Raw genomic sequence first — 20,681 nt, forward strand, 5'->3', positions numbered from 1 at the left:
TCTCTTTAATCTTGTAATCAACATTTAATCAAGTTTTCATTAGGTTAAATCAATACTTCCTTAGATTAGATTAGGAGTAGATTAGAATAGATTATCATTTAATCTTTCCACAAATTACACATTAATTCTTCCTTAATTATTGTTCAAGTTTATTATTGAGTAATTCAAGTTTATTATTGGGTAATTAGAAGATTATTGGGTTTATTGGGAGATTGACAACCTTCCATCAATCATCAAGTTTTTCTATTATTCTTTGCATTATTATTTTGGAATCTCCATAGGTATAATTCTCTTAATCCTTGTTTTAATTATTGTTAATCTTTCTTACTTGTTCATCATGTTTAGCTTTGTTAGTATGATTGACAACCTTATTAACATGTTAAACTTGATCATGAGTGAGTAGTTACTTAGCTAGGATTAATGGGTAATTAGGGGAAATAAACATGGGGAATGATTCATGCTTAATCTAATATGCTTCCATAATTAATTTGCTTGCTTGTTGTGATTTCAACTTATGCACATGTTATGTTTGATGAAATGCTAAGCCTATGAATCCTTGCATTTACAACCATCACTTATCTTTTCAATGAGACTTGTAAGACATAAACCAACTCGAGTCTCATTAGACCATGCATATAATTGGATAGGGAGGATTAAGTCGACTTGTAGGTGTTGTACAATCTAATCGATTCGGCTCCGGGACCCAAACCTTCCTAGGATTGTAAGATATAAACCAACTCGATCCATCACAACAATAATTGCTTGCACCTAGTAGGAAACATGTTTGTATGATCAACTCCCATGAATCCCTTATGAACCCATGATATCCTAGCATTTTTAATCAATTGTTTACATCTTTCCTTTTGTTGCTTGTTTATTGCTTTTATTAGATTAGAATCATCAACCCATTATAATTGTGACAACCCCAAGCACAACCATAATTAGATTGAATAATTTGAGTAACCACCATCCCATGGATCGACCTCGACTTACCACTAACTAGTTGTTTGTTGAGTATTATAAATGTGTTTGATTGGATGTGACCGAACGACATCACCCATCAATGGGCAAACAACACGGGTTTGGTTAGATGCGTGGTTGCCTGGGACACAAACGGGACGGGTGATAACACCTCGGGTCCATGGCTTCGAGGAGATGAGGGTAGCTGAGATTATGGAGGAAGGCGGTATTGGCTGGAACCGTGAGTTACTGTCACATATGCTGCTGCCCATTGACATTGAACGCATTGTTAACATCCGTGTTAGTCCAAATAGACCGTGTGATGCTTGGTACTGGGTCGCGGAAAAAGATAGGCTTTATTCTGTACGATCGGCTTATCGTAGGTTGGAGGGGGAAAAGGAGGCAGTGAAGGTGGGAGGCGTCTCTGATTGGGAGAAAGAAAAATGGTTATGGAATCGGCTCTGGAAATCCCGGTTTGGCCCCGAGTGAAGCTCTTTTTTTGGCAACTGTGCAGCGAGGCGTTAGCAACAAGAGCAAACATAGCGACGCGTATACGAGGTGAGTGTTCTTTTTGTTCTTTTTGTAATTCTTATTTTGAGTCGGCGTTGCATTTGTTTCGTGACTGTGCGGTGGCTAAGAGGGTTTGGGAGGGGTTGGGCTTTGAGGAGGAGGAAGAGGATTCGGGTGGAGGAGTGCGGGACTGGGTGGAGGCCCAATGGAAGGAGCTTGGGTGTCGCGAGCATTCTATTTTCATGGTAGGTTGCTGGGCTATATGGGAACACCGGAACAAGGTGGTCTTTGACGCGAAGGAGGTGGATCCGTGGGGGGTTATTCGAAGAGTGAAGGATGTGATGGTGGAAGTTGAAGGGGGAGGTTTCATAAGCACGAAAGGAGGCGTGAGGGAGGCTGGGACTGGCGGGAGGAGGGAGCAGCTAGGATGGGTGGTTCCCCCAGAAGGGTACGTTAAGGTGAATGTGGATGCGGGAATCAAGGAAGATGCGGGTGTGAGTGTGGGTGTTGTGTGCCGGGATGAGAGGGGGAAGGTGCTTTGGGGTCTGTCCTCGGTAGTGGAGCAAGATTGGGAACCTCAGATGGCGGAAGCAGTTGCGGTCTATGAAGGAGTTCGGGAAGCGGTGCGAAGACATCATACTCATGTGGTCGTGGAAGGTGATTGTTTACTGGTTGTCGAGGCGCTAAAGAAGGAGGTCTCAGGAAGAAGTAGCCTAGCTTTAGTTTTTGAGGATATTTTATCGCTTTGTAATTCTTTCGTTTCTGTTAGATGGGCGTATACTAGCCGTGCAAACAATGGTGTCGCTCATGCTTTAGCTCATTCTTTACCTTTTGTAGCTAGTAGAGTAGTTTGGTCGGATAGTCTACCGCCGACCGTGAACATTGCTGTTTCGTTCGATTCGTTATCTATGCAGTAAAGCCTTCAGGCTTTCCCTTTCAAAAAAAAAAAAGTTTTAACATGGTATAATAAGATCACTTTTTTTTTTTACTTTTTAGATACGCTTTCGTTTTCTTGCTCACCGTTAGAATATTCCATCAAATATTTAGAATATTTGTAGCAAAGATAATAGACTTAATTAACACAATTCACTCTCTACAAACCCCAATAATCTATCAAAATATTTAGAAAGTTTTAAGCTTTTCTTTAAAATCCAAGACTCAACTTAAAATTTTAGAAGAGTCTTGATACAATTTTCAAGAGAAGTCCTCTAATGAATAAGTCTCATGTGCATTTTATTTTGCTCCCTTTTCTTTAACCGCACACATTCTCTTATTAGTATAAAGTAAGTGGAAAAGTAGAGTATGATAAGAATATGGCGGATGATAATGCATAAAGTCTGAAGTGAGTTTAAGGTGATTCTTAACTATAAAGAAATATTTCCTCAAAAAAAACTATAAAGAAATAATAAAAGATAGTGAAAAGTCGATCCGACAAGTTAAAAACGAAGGAGAGTCTTACCAATGATCATACACTAATGACGTATCGTTAATTTTATCAGGCAATTCACACAATACCCTTGAGGTTTGACATTTTGCACGAAATGCCCAATTTTTTGAACCGGAAAACTTAGGAGGCCATCACTCGTGTTTACGGGCTAAAAAGTGACGATTTTTTTTTCAAACCGATCATTTTTCCGAGTACTACAATTAAAAAAAGAGTTTGAAACTCGTGACCAAGAGATATGGTCACTCAAAATTTTGTTCGGTCTAAAAAACTTTGACATACAAAAACTCCTATACAAGGGATCCAAATACGACCATTTTTTTTAAAAAAAAAATCGTCACTGAACACATAAACACGAGTTATGACCTCTTAAATTTTTGAATAAAAAGGATTTGTATATTTCGTATAAAATGCCGAATTTTTAAAATACCGTGTGAATTTTTTGTAGTTTTATTAATTTATTTCTCTCCTATGGACCTACCCTACTAAATTCATTTCCACAAATTCTCATTGAAAACGGACACTAGTCGTCACAAGTTTGTGACGAATAGTACCCCTCTCATAATATGCAAGTGACACTATTCATGAGGTATTCTATTTCCCCTCCACTTACCCTCCTACTTGCTTTATTTTGAGAGGAGTACTATCCATTACAAGCTTGTAATAGATAGTGTTAGTCACGTACACTTTCATCCCTTTTACTCTTTCTACAACTCTACTCCCCCACCCACCTCTTTATCTACCGAGAGAAGTGAGAACCAAACTCCTCCCTCTTACAAAAAAAAGACAAAAACAAGCAAAGGTAAAAGAGTAGAGAACATTAAAAAAATCAAACCCCAACCATAACAGTATAACACACACAAAACACAATTCTTTCTTTTTGTTCCAAATCTTTCCCTTCCACACACACTCACTCACTCACACATTAACACAGAGAAACAACAGAGTTTGTGTATTTATTCAAGTGTGTTTTTTTTCCTAGAGAGAGAAACAAGAGAATATATATATTTAGAGAGAGAAATGGTGGGGACAGGAGGAGGAGGAGGAACAGGAGGAGGAGGAGAAAGAAGCAAAGAAGCAGTAGGGATGATGGCACTTCATGAGGCACTCAGAGGTGTCTGTCTCAACTCTGACTGGACTTACTCTGTCTTCTGGACCATTCGTCCTCGCCCGTATTATTTCCGAATCTTTATCACTTCTCTTTTTTACTATTATCCACTCTTTTTTATCTCATTTTTTCATTATCATGCTTATATTATCAGCTTCTGGTGGGTGTTGTTATAATCTCATTTTTTGATGTTAATTTGAGGTGGGTTTCTTCCCAATTGGATGGTTATATGATCAACTTATAATGGGTGTTGTAAAAATCCAACCTTTCTTTGTTTTGTTTTTGTTTTACATTTTCTCTCTCTACAAAAATCCCACTCTACAAAAATCTCATTTGTTTCATATGATTGGTATTCTTAGTCTAAATCTCATTTTCTGATGTTAATTTAAGGTGGGTTTCTTCTCATTTGGATGGTTATATGATCAACTTTTTTGAGTTGATTGTTTTTGTTTTGTTTTACACCTTCTCTCTCTAAAAATCCAATTTATTGTTATATGATTGTTAACCAATGTTTTAATTTCAATTTTTGCTGTTAATTTGATGTGGGTATTTGTGATTTGGATGGTTTTGTGATAGACTTATAGTGGGTGTTGTATAAATCCCACCTTTTTTGAGTTGATTTGTTTTTGGCTAACATTTTCTCTCTCTAGAAACCCCACCTGTTTTTGTGTGTTGTGGGTGTTATTTTTGTCTCTCTTGCATTGCCCATACCTAGTACTAGCAGGAAAAAAAAGATGAGATTATGAAAGATTATGTTCTTTGTTTTTTTTAATGATTTGATTCTTTATGAAATCATTTTTTTGTCCATTATTATTGCAGGAGAGTTAGAGGTGGCAATGGTTGCAAAGTTGGAGATGATAATGGAAGCTTGTAAGCGATTTCAACCGATTTTAGTTACTCCATTTTTAAAAGTTTTTAACATGATGTGATGTGATTTTTGAGTGATCTATTGTGTTACCATTTGCTTAAAAATTTATTTCTTTAATCAATAATTTGCTCTAGTATTATTGATGCTTTTTAAGGTATCAAGTAGTATTGATTAATGTCAAATAACATTTTAGAAAATACGAGTAACTATCTACCTTCTCCTCTCACAATCGATTAAAATACCATATATTTTTGCTTTATCCACCTTCCTTCCGACCCAACACGATATATACTAGTTTAATCGATTGTGAGGGGGAAAGGGTGAAGGTCGATAGACACCCTCAACATTTTATTGCTAATGTTTAACTTTACTTATCTTTGTCACTGGTAATAATTAGTGATATAAAGTTTAAGTACTTCAATAATTATTGTCAAAGTTAAAGATTTTATGGTTAATCAACTTGAATAATAGGGTTATTAGTATGAGTGAAGTTGCTATTATTGCTTACGAGTTGACCGGGCAACTTTTGGATCTTATTCTTGAAGATCATTTTCCTGAACTCACCTTTCTAATTGAAGACTGATTTCGTTCCTTATTAATTTCATGATCAAATGAAGGGCTATTGCATAAATCTTTGTGTTATTTATCATTTTATGCGGCAATGTTTTTAACTGTATTAGTGGGCTGTAAATTTTTACTAATTTAAAGTTAATGTTGAAGGATGTTGATGTGGGAAGACGGATTTTGTCGAGGAAGAGTTGCAGAATGCTTGGAGGAGATTGACGGTGAAGATCCTGTCAGAAAGTCATTCAGCAAGATGTCCATTCAGTTATATAATTATGGAGAAGGGTGGGTACTGGGTAGGTGTTGTTATGTAAAGTTCCACTCCATTATTGACCCCTTTCATCTCCATCTCAAAAAGGAGAAGGGAATGGTTTTGCACTTGCCAATTTGGCATCGACAAAATATAGGCAGCTGTTAACGCTAGCTTAACTGATAAAATCATGATAATATTCTTGTATCATGTTTCAGGGTTCAAAATCAGTCGGCATACAAAATTGGCAATCATCTTAAAGCCTCGCTAATGCACTTATGTTAGTAAAAAAAAAAAAAAACATTTCAGGCTTGAATCTGCAGCCGAGCTGTTTATTTCTCGAGGCTCATTATATGAATCAGCAGAATATATCTAATGTGTAGTAAGCATAATCTTTATTCTAAAAATGTTTGGTCGGTGCTGTGTATGATATTTGATTGTGTTGAACTTTTTCAGGCTAATGGGAAAGGTAGCTTCTGATAAATGTCACAAGTGGGTTTTCAAAGAGCCGTCGGAATGTGAACCAAATATTTCAAACTACTGGCAGAGTTCCTTTGATGCTGTATGTGAATTCAAATCTGGGCCTTTTTAAATTGATAATCTGTCGAAAATATCTTCAATTTGGTTTTACTAGATCTTATTTAGACGCGAAACTTTCGTTACATGTTTTCAAGACAAGGGATAAGAAGACTTCGTACATTCAGGTCTTTGAGAAATTGGGGGGTTTATTGTAGTAGTACAATTGATTTGGATTATTATAATATAGAAGCACAAACTAGTATAAAGATCTTGGCTACAGTTTAATACTCCTTGGGCCCTCTTGGCCTCCTTGACTATAAAGTTTAGCTTTCAATCATTCAAGATATATGAAAAGTTCGTTATTGCGCCGATGCTCTTAATAATTATGTTTTGTAGGCATCTTAAGTATTGTTTATATGATTAATGTAATCTTAACTTTTAAACTTTGGCTGATTGCAGCTTCCACCTGAGTGGACGGACCAATTCGAATCTGGAATACAAGTAAGAGTTATAAACTGAACTGTTCGGTTTCAAGATAAAAGTGTGGAGCTTCGAAAATCATATTCATAAACCGCGACTATTCACACTTTTATCATGAAATCAACCATAAACTCACGGTTTTATGGTTTAATTTATAAAAGAGTTCCTCCCTGTTTAACACAGTAAATAATGTCAAGTTCGAAAATTGTCTTTTTATCAACAGACCATTGCTGTAATTCAAGCTGGTCATGGACTTCTCCAGTTAGGATCCTGCAAGATTGTGAGTCACCTATCTAACTCTCCTCATTCTCCGCCTAATCTTTTTATTATTTTTTTAATCTGTATTTTGCAGTTCCCCATCTTAAAATGTACTGTAGGGTTCTTTGAACCTAATAATAAAAACGTAGGAAACGTCATTAGTTCATTTTACGACTTACAACGAAATGGTCGACAATAGATTATGCAGAATATTATTAAAGCCACCTTTGATTAGCTATTCGGCTTGATTAACGAAGTTTTTTATAACTAAAAGTAGCTTTTTTTAATCATAAAAAAACCGTATATTATTGAAAATTATCAGAAGCAAGTATTTTATGCACAGAAATCTGTGCAGTTTGGTCTCCAAGATTCCAAGATACCTTCTAGTTTTATTGAGTTATTTAGTACTAATACACATGGTCCCAAGTGTGTGAGAATTTATTACTAGAAATTAACTTCAACTAGGATAACAATCTAACATGGTGAATAATTTTTGAACTCGAGAAAAGGATATGTTGTAATAAAAGCCAACACCTTGAAAGTTAACCCTCTTAACAGTAATTATGAACTGAAAAATGCATGTTTTCTGTGTCAGATACCCGAAGATCTTCATTTTGTTCTAAGAATGAGGCATACCTTCGAATCCCTTGGCTACCAATCAGGATTTTACCTTTCCCAACTTTTCTCGTCAACTCGAAACGCTTCCTCATCGTCCCCTCTCCCCACAAAGCAACCAACCCCAACTTTAGGCCCGCCACCGCTCTTCAACTGGGGCCCACGTCCCATCCCATCTCCGGCCGGCATGCTCGCGCCTCCAAATTTCCAACGCCCTCTTGGGTACCCTCATGCCAAAGAGGAGCCCCATATGTTTTTGATGCCTCATGGTGCCGAAAATAGGATGGCTGAAATGATGGGAGAACACGAATCAGACATCAAATGGCCCAATGGTCTCTCTTTCTTTAATGCGCTCACAGGCCGGGCTGACGAGGCCAAGCTCTTGTTCAACCACGATAACATCGGACCCAAATCTGATGACCCGAACTCAAACCCCGAAGGCCCCAGTTCGAACCCAAATGATTTCTTAAGTCTTGACAATCATCAAGATCAAATGAGGAAGAATCTTGAAAACAAGTTCAAGAGGAGCTTTACACTACCTGCTAGAATGTCGTCCTCAGGCTCTTCGACTTCACTTGACCACCACCCTTCGGAATATCGGAATCCTGAGGCCGGAATGTATTCTGATGTAATGGAGACGTACTTGGAGTGAAGCACACTCTTTATGTTTGTTGGAATGGAATGATCAAACTTTGTACCTAGTTGTACTAGTTTTTAGGTTTTTAGCTAATTTTGATTTCCTTATGTACTATTTCTTCTTCTGTTTTTTCAGATCTTTCTGTTACTTGGGCTGTTTTGACTCAACTCCCTTCACAATTTATTGTACCACATGGGAGCAGCAATTCTAGATGAAGTTATATCTGAACTTTTCTCTTAGCATAAGAACCATGGTATGACGATTGTTTTGCCCCCTTCTATTGTTCATTTTTGACGGTGACGAGATATATTGGATAAACGCATCATAGTTTGCTAAACTCTTGTCTCGCGTCTTCTCTTACTGTGAAGTTTTTGCTTTAACGGCACTTGCAAAACTCCATAAACCAAAACACTATAATGAAGTTACGAGGTCAATTTTTTGTATAAATATCGCTATATGTAGGGTTAAACCAAAATACTTGTGCATAACCGTTTACACGAATCAATATCAATCAATACTATATACAAAATTAATCAATCATCAATTAATCAATACTATATATTAAATCCAGAAATCAAGGGACTTCAATTTACTTAAATAAATCTATACAAATTAATTTTACTATATAGTTTTTAATCATAGCACTGTGATGACCCAACCGAATGACTTCAATGTAAATATTATATAGTTTTGGTTGAAGTATAAATTTAGAGAACATTATAATGTGGTGATTTTCCTTAAAATAACATGCCCTACCTATGGTATTAATTAGTATATAGATGTTAATTATTTAACATATATAAATATAATATTAATATTTATATATTTTGGAAACTATTAAAAGGTAAATAAATTAATCTAGATTTCCAAAAAATATAATATTTCATAATCATTAGATTTTTAATTTAATTAGTAAATAATAATGATTGCTCTTAAATAATATTCTAATCTAATATTTCAGATTTATTTAAATATATAACTCTAATACAATTAGATAATTAACTATTATGATATGATAGTAACCACCCATGTGAGTAGTAAAAGCAACAATAATAGCAGCCGGAGTAGTAAAAGTCATACTAGCAGTAAAGGGAGTAGTGAAATTAACAATAATAAATGGGGGAATAGTGAAAAAAAAAATTACGACGGCGGGAGAAGTGAAAGTAATAGTACTATAGTAGTCACAAAACATGTAATGAAAGTAACAGTACGAACAACGGGGAAAGTATGAAAAATTAACTAACAATTCGATTTTATTTGTTAACCGTAAAAATAACTGGGGTAGTTAAACAAACAATAGTAATTGAACTAGTGGACATAATAGTATTAACAGGGGATGTAGTAAAAGTAATAATATTAACAGCGGGAGTGGTGAACGTGTCACATAATTTGTTGATTAATTTTACATTTCATCATAATTTCAAGATATAAATTGTAAATGTATGTGTTAACCAAATTTAGCGAAACATATTTCATAGAAAATAAAATTTAAATGGTAAATAAAGCTAGCCCGGGCGTAGCCGGACTAGTAATATATATTCCGTAAACCAATGGAGTTCAATATAATTAAATAAATCTATACAAATTAATTGTGATAGACCTGACAAGGGGCTCCAATGTAAATATTATATAGTTTTGGTTGAAGTATAAATTTAGAGGACATCAGAATATGGTGATTTTCCTTAAAATAAACATGCCCTAACTATGATATTAATTAGTATAAAGATAACTACTTAACATACACAAATATAATACATGTATGTTATATATTGGAAACTATGAAAAGTTAAATAAATCAAGCTAGATTTTCAAAAAATATAATATTTCATAATAATTTTATTTGATTTAATACATACATGTAATATATTTATATAAATATATAAGCCTGTTAAAATTGCATGCCTAAATAGTAAAAATAATTCTGTTATTAGTGAAAAACATTGTAGTAATACTGGATATAGTAATATGATTGTAATCACTCATTTGAATAGTTAAAGTAACAATATTAGCAGCGAGCGGGAGTAGTGAAAGTAATAGAAGTAATAAGGGGGTAGTGAAATTATCAATATTAATGCGACAACAATTTCGTAACAATAATTATGGCGGGACTAGTGAAAGTAGTAGTAGTAATAACGAATGTATGAGCAATTAGCTAACCAATCGATTTAAGTAAAATATTAATAACGGGAGTAGTGAACTTATCTCATAATTTATTTTTTATCGTAATTTTAAGATATGTCATAAAAAAAATATATTAATGATAAATTTATGAGTTATTCAACTTTAAAGTAGTTTTATATAATTGAAAATAAATTTTAATACTAAATAAAGGTAGTCCAGGTACGGCTGGGCACCAATACTAGTGTTAATGTAAAGCTTGTTCTTATTTTACTTAATATCCTTGTAAGGATGATTAGTACTAACTTTTATGAGGTTATTTCGGTAAATAGATTGTTGTTTTACATTGACGTTTGGTTAGGGCCTAGGGGTCTTTAGGAAAAGGAATCAAAGTTGATGATTCCCTTTGTTGTTGTTTGTTTTCCTCTTTTAATCATTCCCTATAGCCCTCCCTTACCCCTTCACCCCTCTAACTCCTTACCACTCACCCCCCAAGAGAATGAGATTTCATTACTCCTCACACCCCTCAACCACCTCACTCACCAACCACCACCATTACCACCACCAACACGACACTACCACCAACACAGAGCTACAACGACCACGACACTACCACCATCCACCTCATCGCCGACGACTACTTCCCGGTCATAAAGTCAACACAAGCCACCACTAACACCCCCGCTACCTGTTACCACCACCAACACCCCCGCTACCACCTTATATCAGACTTTAAATCTACCACGAGACCAGCAACGTGCCGACGACACTTTTGGACCACCTACACCGCCGACTCTACAGCCATACAACCCCTCAACCTTAGTCAAATTCCCCATCATAAGCACCACCCAAAAGTCTCGAAAAACACTCCCCCACCACCAAAGTTCACTCCCCAACCCCTACAAACACCACATCTGGTGTTTTTAGGGGTAGGTGAGGAAAGTTCGGGGGTGGAAGAGAGTTTTTCGAGATTTTTGGGTGGTGTTTATGGTGGTGGTGGGTGTTTGAAATGTGGGTGGGGTTTGTACCGTGGTGGGTAGGGGAGACACCGCCAAAGGTTGTAATGTCGCTGCCGTTCGGCGGCTCTTGAGGGTGAGAGACAGAGGTGGTCTTGGACATTGGTAGTGGTGGTTAAGTATAAAATGGGTGTGTTGTTTTTCTTTTAATTTCTTTTCTAAGCTAACCAAACAATAATGTAGATTAGAGGTAATCCCTTTTCATACCCCTTCTTTCTCTTTGTTGATTCCATTCCCTTTGCCTTTTCTATACCAAACGCCCCCTTAACTGAGCGACATTTGTTTTACCAATTTACCATAAGGATATCTCTTTCTTTTTTCTTACCAATCTAGCATTTAGCCTATATTAGTGATGCAGAGAATTAAGAACGGGAGAATTGTGGTTTAAATTTCATATGATTACATTAAAATGTCCTCCCTTAACTGAAATAAAGTAATTATACTAGATAAACATGTAAGTTTATAATTGTATAATCAGTAATGGTTTATTATTAAATTAAACATTTTCATTTTTATTTTCTTATTTTATAAATCAAACATTGTTAAACCACACTTGGTTGACGATGCCAAGTTTCTTTGTCATTTAATAGTTTGCTTTTTAGTTATTTTTAATTGCAATTGAAGTTCTCAATTACTCTCAAGGATGGTGCAAGAATGATAAAGACGAAGAAAATTCCTAGCCTAAGTCAAATGTTGTAAACGAAGTTGCGTAACATTCCTAGATTGTCAAGTGACAGCAAAACCATGCAACAGTGCAAGACAGTGTGGTTTTTGATACAACGAAAAGAGAATTTCGAAAATATAAACACGTGTTTAATCTTTCAAAAGCTTCATTATTTTCAAAAGATACCATCTTACAAATCTGAAAAACAAAAATATATACTTGCAAGTTGATTTTTGAAATAACAATCCTATTTGTGCAAGTTGATTTTATTACCAAAAATGGGTCTTTCCCTTTTTTTATTTATAGTAGAATTGTGAGTTTTCCATAAAAGTTCATGGAAAACACTCCTTGCATTGGAAAAGTATTTCTTTCTTGAGCCTACAAACTAATTGTACTCTTAAACAATTTTAAATGAGAAAATATCTTATAACTCTTGAATAATGGAGTGATGAAGTACCATATGATCCTTTACATACCTCTTCCTCTATAAATAGCTCCTTCACTTCTCATTAATTCCCAAGACTTTTAAGAGCATCTATTGAGATAAACTTTGCAAATCATTCTGCATTTAAAGCTTTGTTTTCTAAGTTTTTGCAAATAAGTTTTCAGTTTTAAAAGTCTTCAATCGTTTTTCAAAAAAGGGCTTTAAAATCTCCATGTATTAGTTGGCTTCACTGTGGCATCTGAGTTTGTTCCATGATCTCGTGTTTAAGTCTTAAGCGTGATCTCCATGTTCATTAAGTGAACCACTGAGATTCAAAGACTCTGTACACCTGTGAGATAGAACACATAAACTCTTGAAGCGGAGTAGCTTTAAGTTTGAGTGCAACCGGAGTAGGTTGGCGAGTTATTTTCATTGTAAGAGGTTTAGTAGTTTGAGTAAATTTCTAAACAAGCAATAAAATAACGGTTGGAAGTAGGTTTCGGAGTAGAAGCTGAACCAATTTTTTAAACATCGTCTTGTTTGTTTATTTACTTTTATCGTCCTTTGCCATACTTAATTCGTATCAATTGTGTACTTGTGTCTGTGCAACAGGCCTCCATACTGTTGCTCAGAACTGCTATTATTTTCTTGTGAACTTAAGTTCGATTAAGTTTCTCAAGTCTTGTACTTAATAGTTCTTACTTGTGTTATCAGATAACCAAGCTAAGTATAAAATTTTAAAAGTACACTTAATTCACCCCTTCCCCCTCTTAGGTGTTAATCGTTCTTAACTCTTCAAACAGACTACTACACAAGCAATCGTCAAGGAACATAACCTTACTCTTGGACCTTCAAAATTAAGGTATACTCTTGTTGGAGGAGGTCAAATGAAACTATATAGCTTATATATATCTTAGTAAATGCATTGTCTAATCAAAGTGCCTAACCATATACTTCCTTCATTTCATTCAATTATATACGTTTGCTTTTCGGGCACTATTAATAAGTGGGGAGAATCTTCGACACAACTTCTAATTTTTATAGTTATGTAAGATCGTGTTTAAATTGTCTTACCGAGTACAATATGAATATCAAAATTTTATAGTACAATATGAATATCGAATTTTTATTATTTTTATTATTATATAACTAAAGATATGAACAAAAGAAAATGAGCATTGATATATGTGTATAAAGCAAATATATAAAATTGAATGAAATGGAGGAAGTATACTTTAGCAAATACATGTGGTGGCTAGTGATAGCATATATGGCATGTGATTATTTTATTTGATAATATTATACAAGAAAATCGTCTTTATATTACTACAAAAAATATAAGGAATTTAATTCCATCGTTAACTAAACTTAAGAGGTTATTACACTACGCCAGATCTGGCCATCAATAACGAGCGTATCACATCGGTTTAATGCATATAATAGCAATACTTAGATTACCGTTTTCAAAATATTGGCGAAAACCTAGATCGCGGTAATAAGAATAACGGTTTCCCTCGAAAACCGTTGTTATTATAATGTGACAACGGCTATTTAAGAAACCGTTATAAAAAACGTTTAATGGTTTCCAAAAACTCGTTATAGAACCACTCTAATCAACGGTTGTTAGACAACCATTACGAGTTTAAGTAAACGACATTTCGAAAACCGTAACTAAATTAACACCAACAATGGTTTGTGGTACCCGTTGTTATGTTATAGCTACGAGTTTCTTATAACCGTTATCATTTTCTATTATGAAAGAACGGTTCCTCTGTACCCGTTGTTATTTATCATTTACGGGTTAAGTATAACCGTTGTAAACTTTTTTTCGATGTTTAATATTCAACCAATGCATGTATGATAAATAATGAACCGTTGCATGCATTGTTTTGTTTGACCATTATTACTATCCGTCCATTATTATATTCACACATGCATACATATTTCCTATAAATATCACTTATAATGTGATCAATTAACCATATCCACCAATTCAAAGTTCAATTAATTATAGCCTATAATTTAATTAAAAATATTACACTTCGATCACCATGTCGTCGTCTTCTACACACGCCGAATCACAGTCAAATACCCTCTATGTCCATCCTATTACTTGTATTATACACAACCTTCCAATCAAATATGATGACAATGGTAAGACTTTTTCGAGAAGTTTTACTGGGATGAGAGATATGCTTTGTCAAGGCGGTTATACGAACGTTAAAAAGGTCCATCCAGATTAGGCTAAAGGTGGTTTACTTGGGTACCCAATTATTGAGTTCGAAAGTCATGGGAAGAAGCAAGACTCTTATCGTCAAGCGAGAAAACTCCAAGCAAGATACGAGGATCATGATGATGTGAAGAAAAATTATTATACGGATGATGGGTTACAAGCGCAATATTTATGGATTGTAACCGATTGTGACATTAATCTATTAAGAACATATCGGCACTATATTGACACTATGCCTCGTTCATGGGAGGCGGAACAAGTGCCTCCTAATAATCCATATATTGAATTCCCAATATTTATCTCAATCGCAGAGGAATTACAAGATGATTATGTTAATTAATTATTATTATTCTAATTAATGTTGTTGAAACCGCGAGTCTTTTAATGTCTTGTTATGTATGTGTTTTTCTTGAATATGTGTGGTAGTGTATTTTATTTTCTAATTATTTATTGTAAATTAGGTTTTAAATATTTGTTAATAAGTCAACCTTCACATTAATTAGTTAATTAATTAATCAATTAGGAATTTGAATATTGTATGAATAGTTTTAATGTTTAGGAATTACCATCGGTTTTGAAAAAATTATAAATGTGACTATAAATGTTAAATCATCATTTATTAACATCTATTAATCAAATCACAATATTTCATCCCCATTACACAAATTTGAAATAACATGACAATGAACCCTAATTTTATCAACAACGAAGAATGGCTTACACAAACGATTGAAGAAGATGAGAAGGTTCTCGCCGGGCTTCCCGCTGATCAACACCCATTAATCAAAGCATCCCTTGAACATCAACGAAATTATTGGATCAAGAGGCGTGAAGAAGTCTGGCTTGTCAACCAAGCCTCATCATCATCATCATCATCATCATCATCATCATCATCATCATCATCATCATCATCATCATCATCATCTTCATACCCTGGTCGACCTATTACGCGCAACTTGGCTGCAACGAGAGATATGTTGAGTTGTACTCTTCCAACCTTATCTCTACATGCAAGTCATGTCCTTGCATATATTCAATCTGTTATTGCAAAATATGAAGCCAATGACCCGGAAGTTAGCGGTATACCAGAGTGGCGTAGTTGGTGGCAGGTTGAGAAGCGCTTTTTACTCTTAACCGGGGTTGTTCCGGCTTATTATACATCTTCTGATTTTTGATAAATGCTGTAATGTATTTGGTTTAAATTTAAATGAAATGATCATTTTGAAAGTGTTGAGTTATGCTTGTTTGATCTGCTTCCATTTTTTTAACTCCATAGATCAGTTAGTAATCAAGATTGCTGCTACATTTGTCTCAACAAATAAAATACTCATTAACAACGGTTCTTTTACAACCGTTGTCAATTTTGAAGTTATAACTTCAATGTGGATTGTTCATTAACAACGGTTATCCTACAACCGTTGTCAATCGTGACGTTATAACTTCAATGTGGGCCGTTCATTAATTGTTTGACCATACGACTCAATAAATTAAAAAAAATAAGTACATGTAAGATATGACCATACGGCTCAATATATTAAAAAAAAAATAAGTACATGTAAGATATGACAACGAGAGTTTTTTAGAAGTGGTGAATATTTCTTATTATTCTTGATTTGACCAATGCAAGTTCATTTATGTACGGACTGTTCATCTGACCGATGCATGCCTATATATGTATGGACCGTTCATTTATTTTTTGTTGAATCAACGTTGCATTATTGGTGGGTTTGAATCAACGCTGCATCTTAACAATAATTTTAATTTTGTTCAAAAATTATGGCCGTTAACCAAAGTACAAATATTGCGAGTCCATGGTTGCAGAGGGATTGTAAGTTGTTAGAAGAAGGAAATAAAAAATGTAATACCCACCCTGTTTAAGGACCCTTTGATCGACCTTTTGACCATAGAAGACCTTAGGAGGGGATAGGTGAGAGGATAAGAGACTTATGTAATTGTTTACTCGACCTAGTAGGGGCTACTCGGCCGAGTGGTGGTAACACTCGACCGAGTAGGGCTTACTCGACCGAGTATAGCCGCTGTTGACGCGTTATTATAAAACGCAAGTTCGTAAGTCTTATTTCATTTTCGACGGTTCCATTTCTCTCTAACCCTAATATATATATCTCTCTCACCTATCACCCACTTCTCCCTACACTCTCATCTAGCCTAGACACTAACCATGGGAGGGGATTGGTTTATGTATGGAGAATCCAAATAAGGATGTCATCGCTATCGTCGTCGGTCCGCATCACAAGGATTTGTCTCGAAGTCTTGCCTGGCTAGTTGTTAGATGCATTTTCATGGATTAGAAATATGGTAGGGTGTCCCTACTCGGTTTACTGTTTAATTGTTATAAGATTTTGTGGTAATTGTTGTACTATTGATTATCTGCTGATCGTTGTTGGTGTGTTGGAGTTGGTGTTGGTGTTATGATGGTTGATGATGATGTTCGTAAGGTGCGTCTTCGGGTGAGTGGAATCACTTGCGGAAGTGACTTCACTCCCTAGTTTCGCCCTCTGTGGAACCCGCCATAGAAGGGGATGTGCACATTAATGAACAGGGTTATCGCTCGTTGATGAGCGGGGGCTTAGGTGGCCGGGGATTGGCTGCATTCCCCCACTGGCGGTGAGGATTATCTGTTGCGATGGGTAATCTGGAAGGGCTACACACTTTAGTGTGTAGTCAGTTACGATGTGAGATCGGGAGTTGGAGGTGGATGATGATCAGCAGTTTGCCTTTTGTACTTGTCTTATTTTGATTATACAGTAACTGACCCCGTTGTTGTTTTATAAAATCTGTGGTGATCCATTCGGGGATGGTGAGCAGATTATGACAGGTGATGATGTTCACTAGCTATGGGGCCATCGTGGGGAGTCATCACTCGAGTCTAGCTTCCACTGTCAAGAGATTTAGCATTCAGTCTTAGTTATTGAACATTAGTAGCAGTACTTTGGTTTTGGATTTTGGAACATGTAAACTTTAATTATTTATACTTTAATAATTGTGTTTTGGATTGGTAACTTTGATATACTAACCTCGGGCAACCGAGATGGTGACAGTCTCTCATGCTAAGGTGGTCCTGGTAAGGCACCTTGGTATGTGAGGGTGTCACAAAGTGGTATCAGAGTGACGATTTTGGAACCTCAACCAATGAACCAAATATGAACATAGGGTGTCAATTTAAAATGAACCTAGTGAATGTGTGTTGGGAACCCCCTTATGTCGGTTTTGGGTGAGAAGGCGCCCTCATCTCAGAACCCCAGCCCCAATCATACTTAAGCCTGTGGACACGGGGGTGCTTGGGAAACAAGCGTTTGCATTTGTGGAGTCGCCACCAATTTTTATGGGAAATTGGAACCGTTCGAATACCTCGTGTCATGTCAAGACACAAAGTAGTGACATGAACACTAAGAACTCGTTACCCTTAGCATTCTATGTCTAGAATGACTCTCTTGGATGCCAATGAACACGGATGTTCACAGAGATCTGGAGTAAGGAGTGAGGGTACGTATTAGGAAGTCCTTTTACTGAACACCTAATCTCGCCCGCCTCGAAAGCGTCCTCTACTAATGATTAGGGAAATCGTTTGTACTCGATATGCTGTCGATTATATGCATGCAATGCAACATCCACGTTTTGATCCTAGCATGTGAATTTAAACTATGTCGGTGAACATGTAATTTAGCACTCATTAATGTCGAATCATATTTAGATTGATTACATGTGAAGAACGAGTAAATAAATCATACAAAATAAATAACATGATAAATAAAATAACGATAATTAAAATTACAATAAATTACAACGATTTAATTGATTTACGTCAAAAATATGTTTAAGACGGACAATTTGAGAAAAATAAGGGAAAATAAACTAGGTTAGAAAATATGGACAGATTAAAGGTGATATTATGGCTAATAGTCGATTAATACGTAATTAAGGATTAAGGTCAAAGCAAGAACGGAAGTTTAGAGACAGAATTCAACCCGGAACAGGCGCAGCAATGCTGCGTCCCTTGGAAGAGGCGCAATGGTTTTGCGTCATTCGAGGTGAGTTCATTTGTGAAGTCGAAGCTGCGTGTTGTTAATGTTCGTTGGTGTATTTAATGGTTGATTATTGATATTTGACTCAGATGAAAGTGATTTAGCGTATTATTAACATATTAAATCGTCTTAAAAGCGATAAAAACGACTTAAAACGGATTAAACCTAATTATAGACGGGTTATAAACTAATTATGGACGAGTTAGAACTAATTACAAATTAATTAGGTTATTTACGAAAACGGAAAATAGTTAGACAAACTGGAAATAAACGGTAAAAATATGTACAAAGGCGAACTCCGGAAACTTGATATGAACGAATCGAGTCTCTAAAAATCCGGGTTTGATTTAATGACGAAAGCCCGCAAATATCAACTATAAGGGATTTAAGTCGGAATTAAAGCGTGATATTTATTAAGAATATGTATTAAAGTTATTATGTACAAAGAAAAGAGAAGAAAACAAGAAAACAAAGGAAAAGGAACGAATTTACAGAGAAGCGAGGAAGAAGAAGAAAGGCAGGAACTGCGGCAGCCTCTGGAAGAGGCGCAGCAGATGCTGCGTTTCTTCTCGATGTCTGCCTACTGTTAATCCGTAAAAACGGTTTGATAAAAGGGTTTTAGAAATCGGTTTTAAGCATACTTTTGACGTAAATCTTACATTAATTGGTACAAAAATAAAATACAATAATAAAATATGGGATTTACACCCTCAGACTTACATGTTTGACGAAACGAGGTTAACTATGTTAACGTTTTAGTGATTGCTCGACTCGAATGTATGACGAAAGGCCCTCGTAAGAGGATTTAGATTGATTGATTAATTGATGTGTAGTGGTCAAATTGGTCGGTCATGCAACGTGACTGGTACTCAGAATGATCTGAGCTTACGTGGTCGAATGATCAAGCACGTAGACGTAAAAAGCTTAGAGCACGGTCTTAGAATGAAGAGGGAGAAGAGAAGGGCAGACACTCGCGTGAAAAATATGGAGACCGAAGGTCTCTATTTATACTAAAAAATATGGAGAATTATGGAATGACTCAAACTTTGGAAAGAAATCACGGAAAAAATCTAAAAATACGCAGAAAAGAGCTGGGGAAGAGGCGCAGCATCTGATGCGTCCTTTCCCCAGAGGTTTCCTCCTGCGGAAGAAAGATTTCCGCGTTTCCTTTATGGAATTGCAGTGGATCTCAACTTCCTTATTCCCTAAAATAAGATTTTCGAGATATATTTTACCAAAAGATATAAAATTAAATTATGGAATAAAAATATCCGGAATATTCCAGGACATTCCGACTCGGCATTTTAAACGGTTTATTAGAAAATGAAGCGGTTTTTTACCCGGACTCCAAATGAACTCTAATTACTCTCAAAACGACCGTATCAGCGCGTAGATGACAACCAAGGGGTAGACACAAGGACTTGAGTTATCACTTGATGATAAACTTATGAACTGTCATAAATCGTTCCGCGTACCAAACATGTGGCCCAATCATCACCGGGTGGCTTGCGGGAGGTGCAGAAATGAGGTATCTATAGAGCCCCCACTTTGATTGAGGCTTGGACAAGGCGAAAGTTAAAGTATAGCCATCAGGTCAATCGAAGATTACAACCTGACGACTATGGCGACGCGAGGCGGCTCAAGGGGTCTAAGCCAAGGACCTGTCGTCGGGAACATTTTAGAGTCTGTCGACTATCGTGGAGGGTCGTTTAAAGTCCATTAGACAACATAAGGAGGTACGCCAGCCAAAAGAGGAAATCATACCTGAGACTTCTTTCTTGGAATGAATAACATTGAGAACAGCAGGACGTCGGTAGGAACTGCTGGGGGAATCTGCTTGTGTCGGTCTCAAGCGAACTCTCGCCGGGGAATATGCTGATGATTCTGTCTAGATTGAATCATTTCTGGGAATCTACTTGTGTCTGCTTCCAAACAAACTCCATCTCTCGAGAAGTGTAATCGGTTGTCAT

The 20,681-nt window shown here is 36.0% G+C and overlaps 1 protein-coding gene across 2 annotated transcripts; it reads left to right on the top strand.

Moving 5' to 3' along the window:
• Positions 1–3,681: 3,681 nt before the first annotated feature.
• On the top strand, positions 3,682–8,491 carry LOC141617114 (protein RICE SALT SENSITIVE 3-like). 2 transcript variants are annotated; one of them, XM_074434288.1, is made up of 7 exons: positions 3,682–4,086; positions 4,842–4,892; positions 5,611–5,739; positions 6,161–6,266; positions 6,683–6,724; positions 6,927–6,983; positions 7,557–8,491. In XM_074434288.1, exons 1-7 carry the CDS (start codon positions 3,935–3,937, stop codon positions 8,226–8,228), a joined length of 1,209 nt encoding a protein of 402 aa, XP_074290389.1. In that variant the 5' UTR covers positions 3,682–3,934; the 3' UTR covers positions 8,229–8,491. The 2 variants fall into 2 exon arrangements, with proteins under 2 accessions (XP_074290389.1, XP_074290390.1); XM_074434289.1 differs by lacking the exon at positions 3,682–4,086 and adding an exon at positions 4,144–4,223.
• The last annotated feature ends 12,190 nt before the right edge of the window (positions 8,492–20,681 follow it).

The sequence above is a fragment of the Silene latifolia genome, chromosome X (genome assembly GCF_048544455.1).
Source record: "Silene latifolia isolate original U9 population chromosome X, ASM4854445v1, whole genome shotgun sequence".
NCBI lineage: Eukaryota > Viridiplantae > Streptophyta > Magnoliopsida > Caryophyllales > Caryophyllaceae > Silene > Silene latifolia.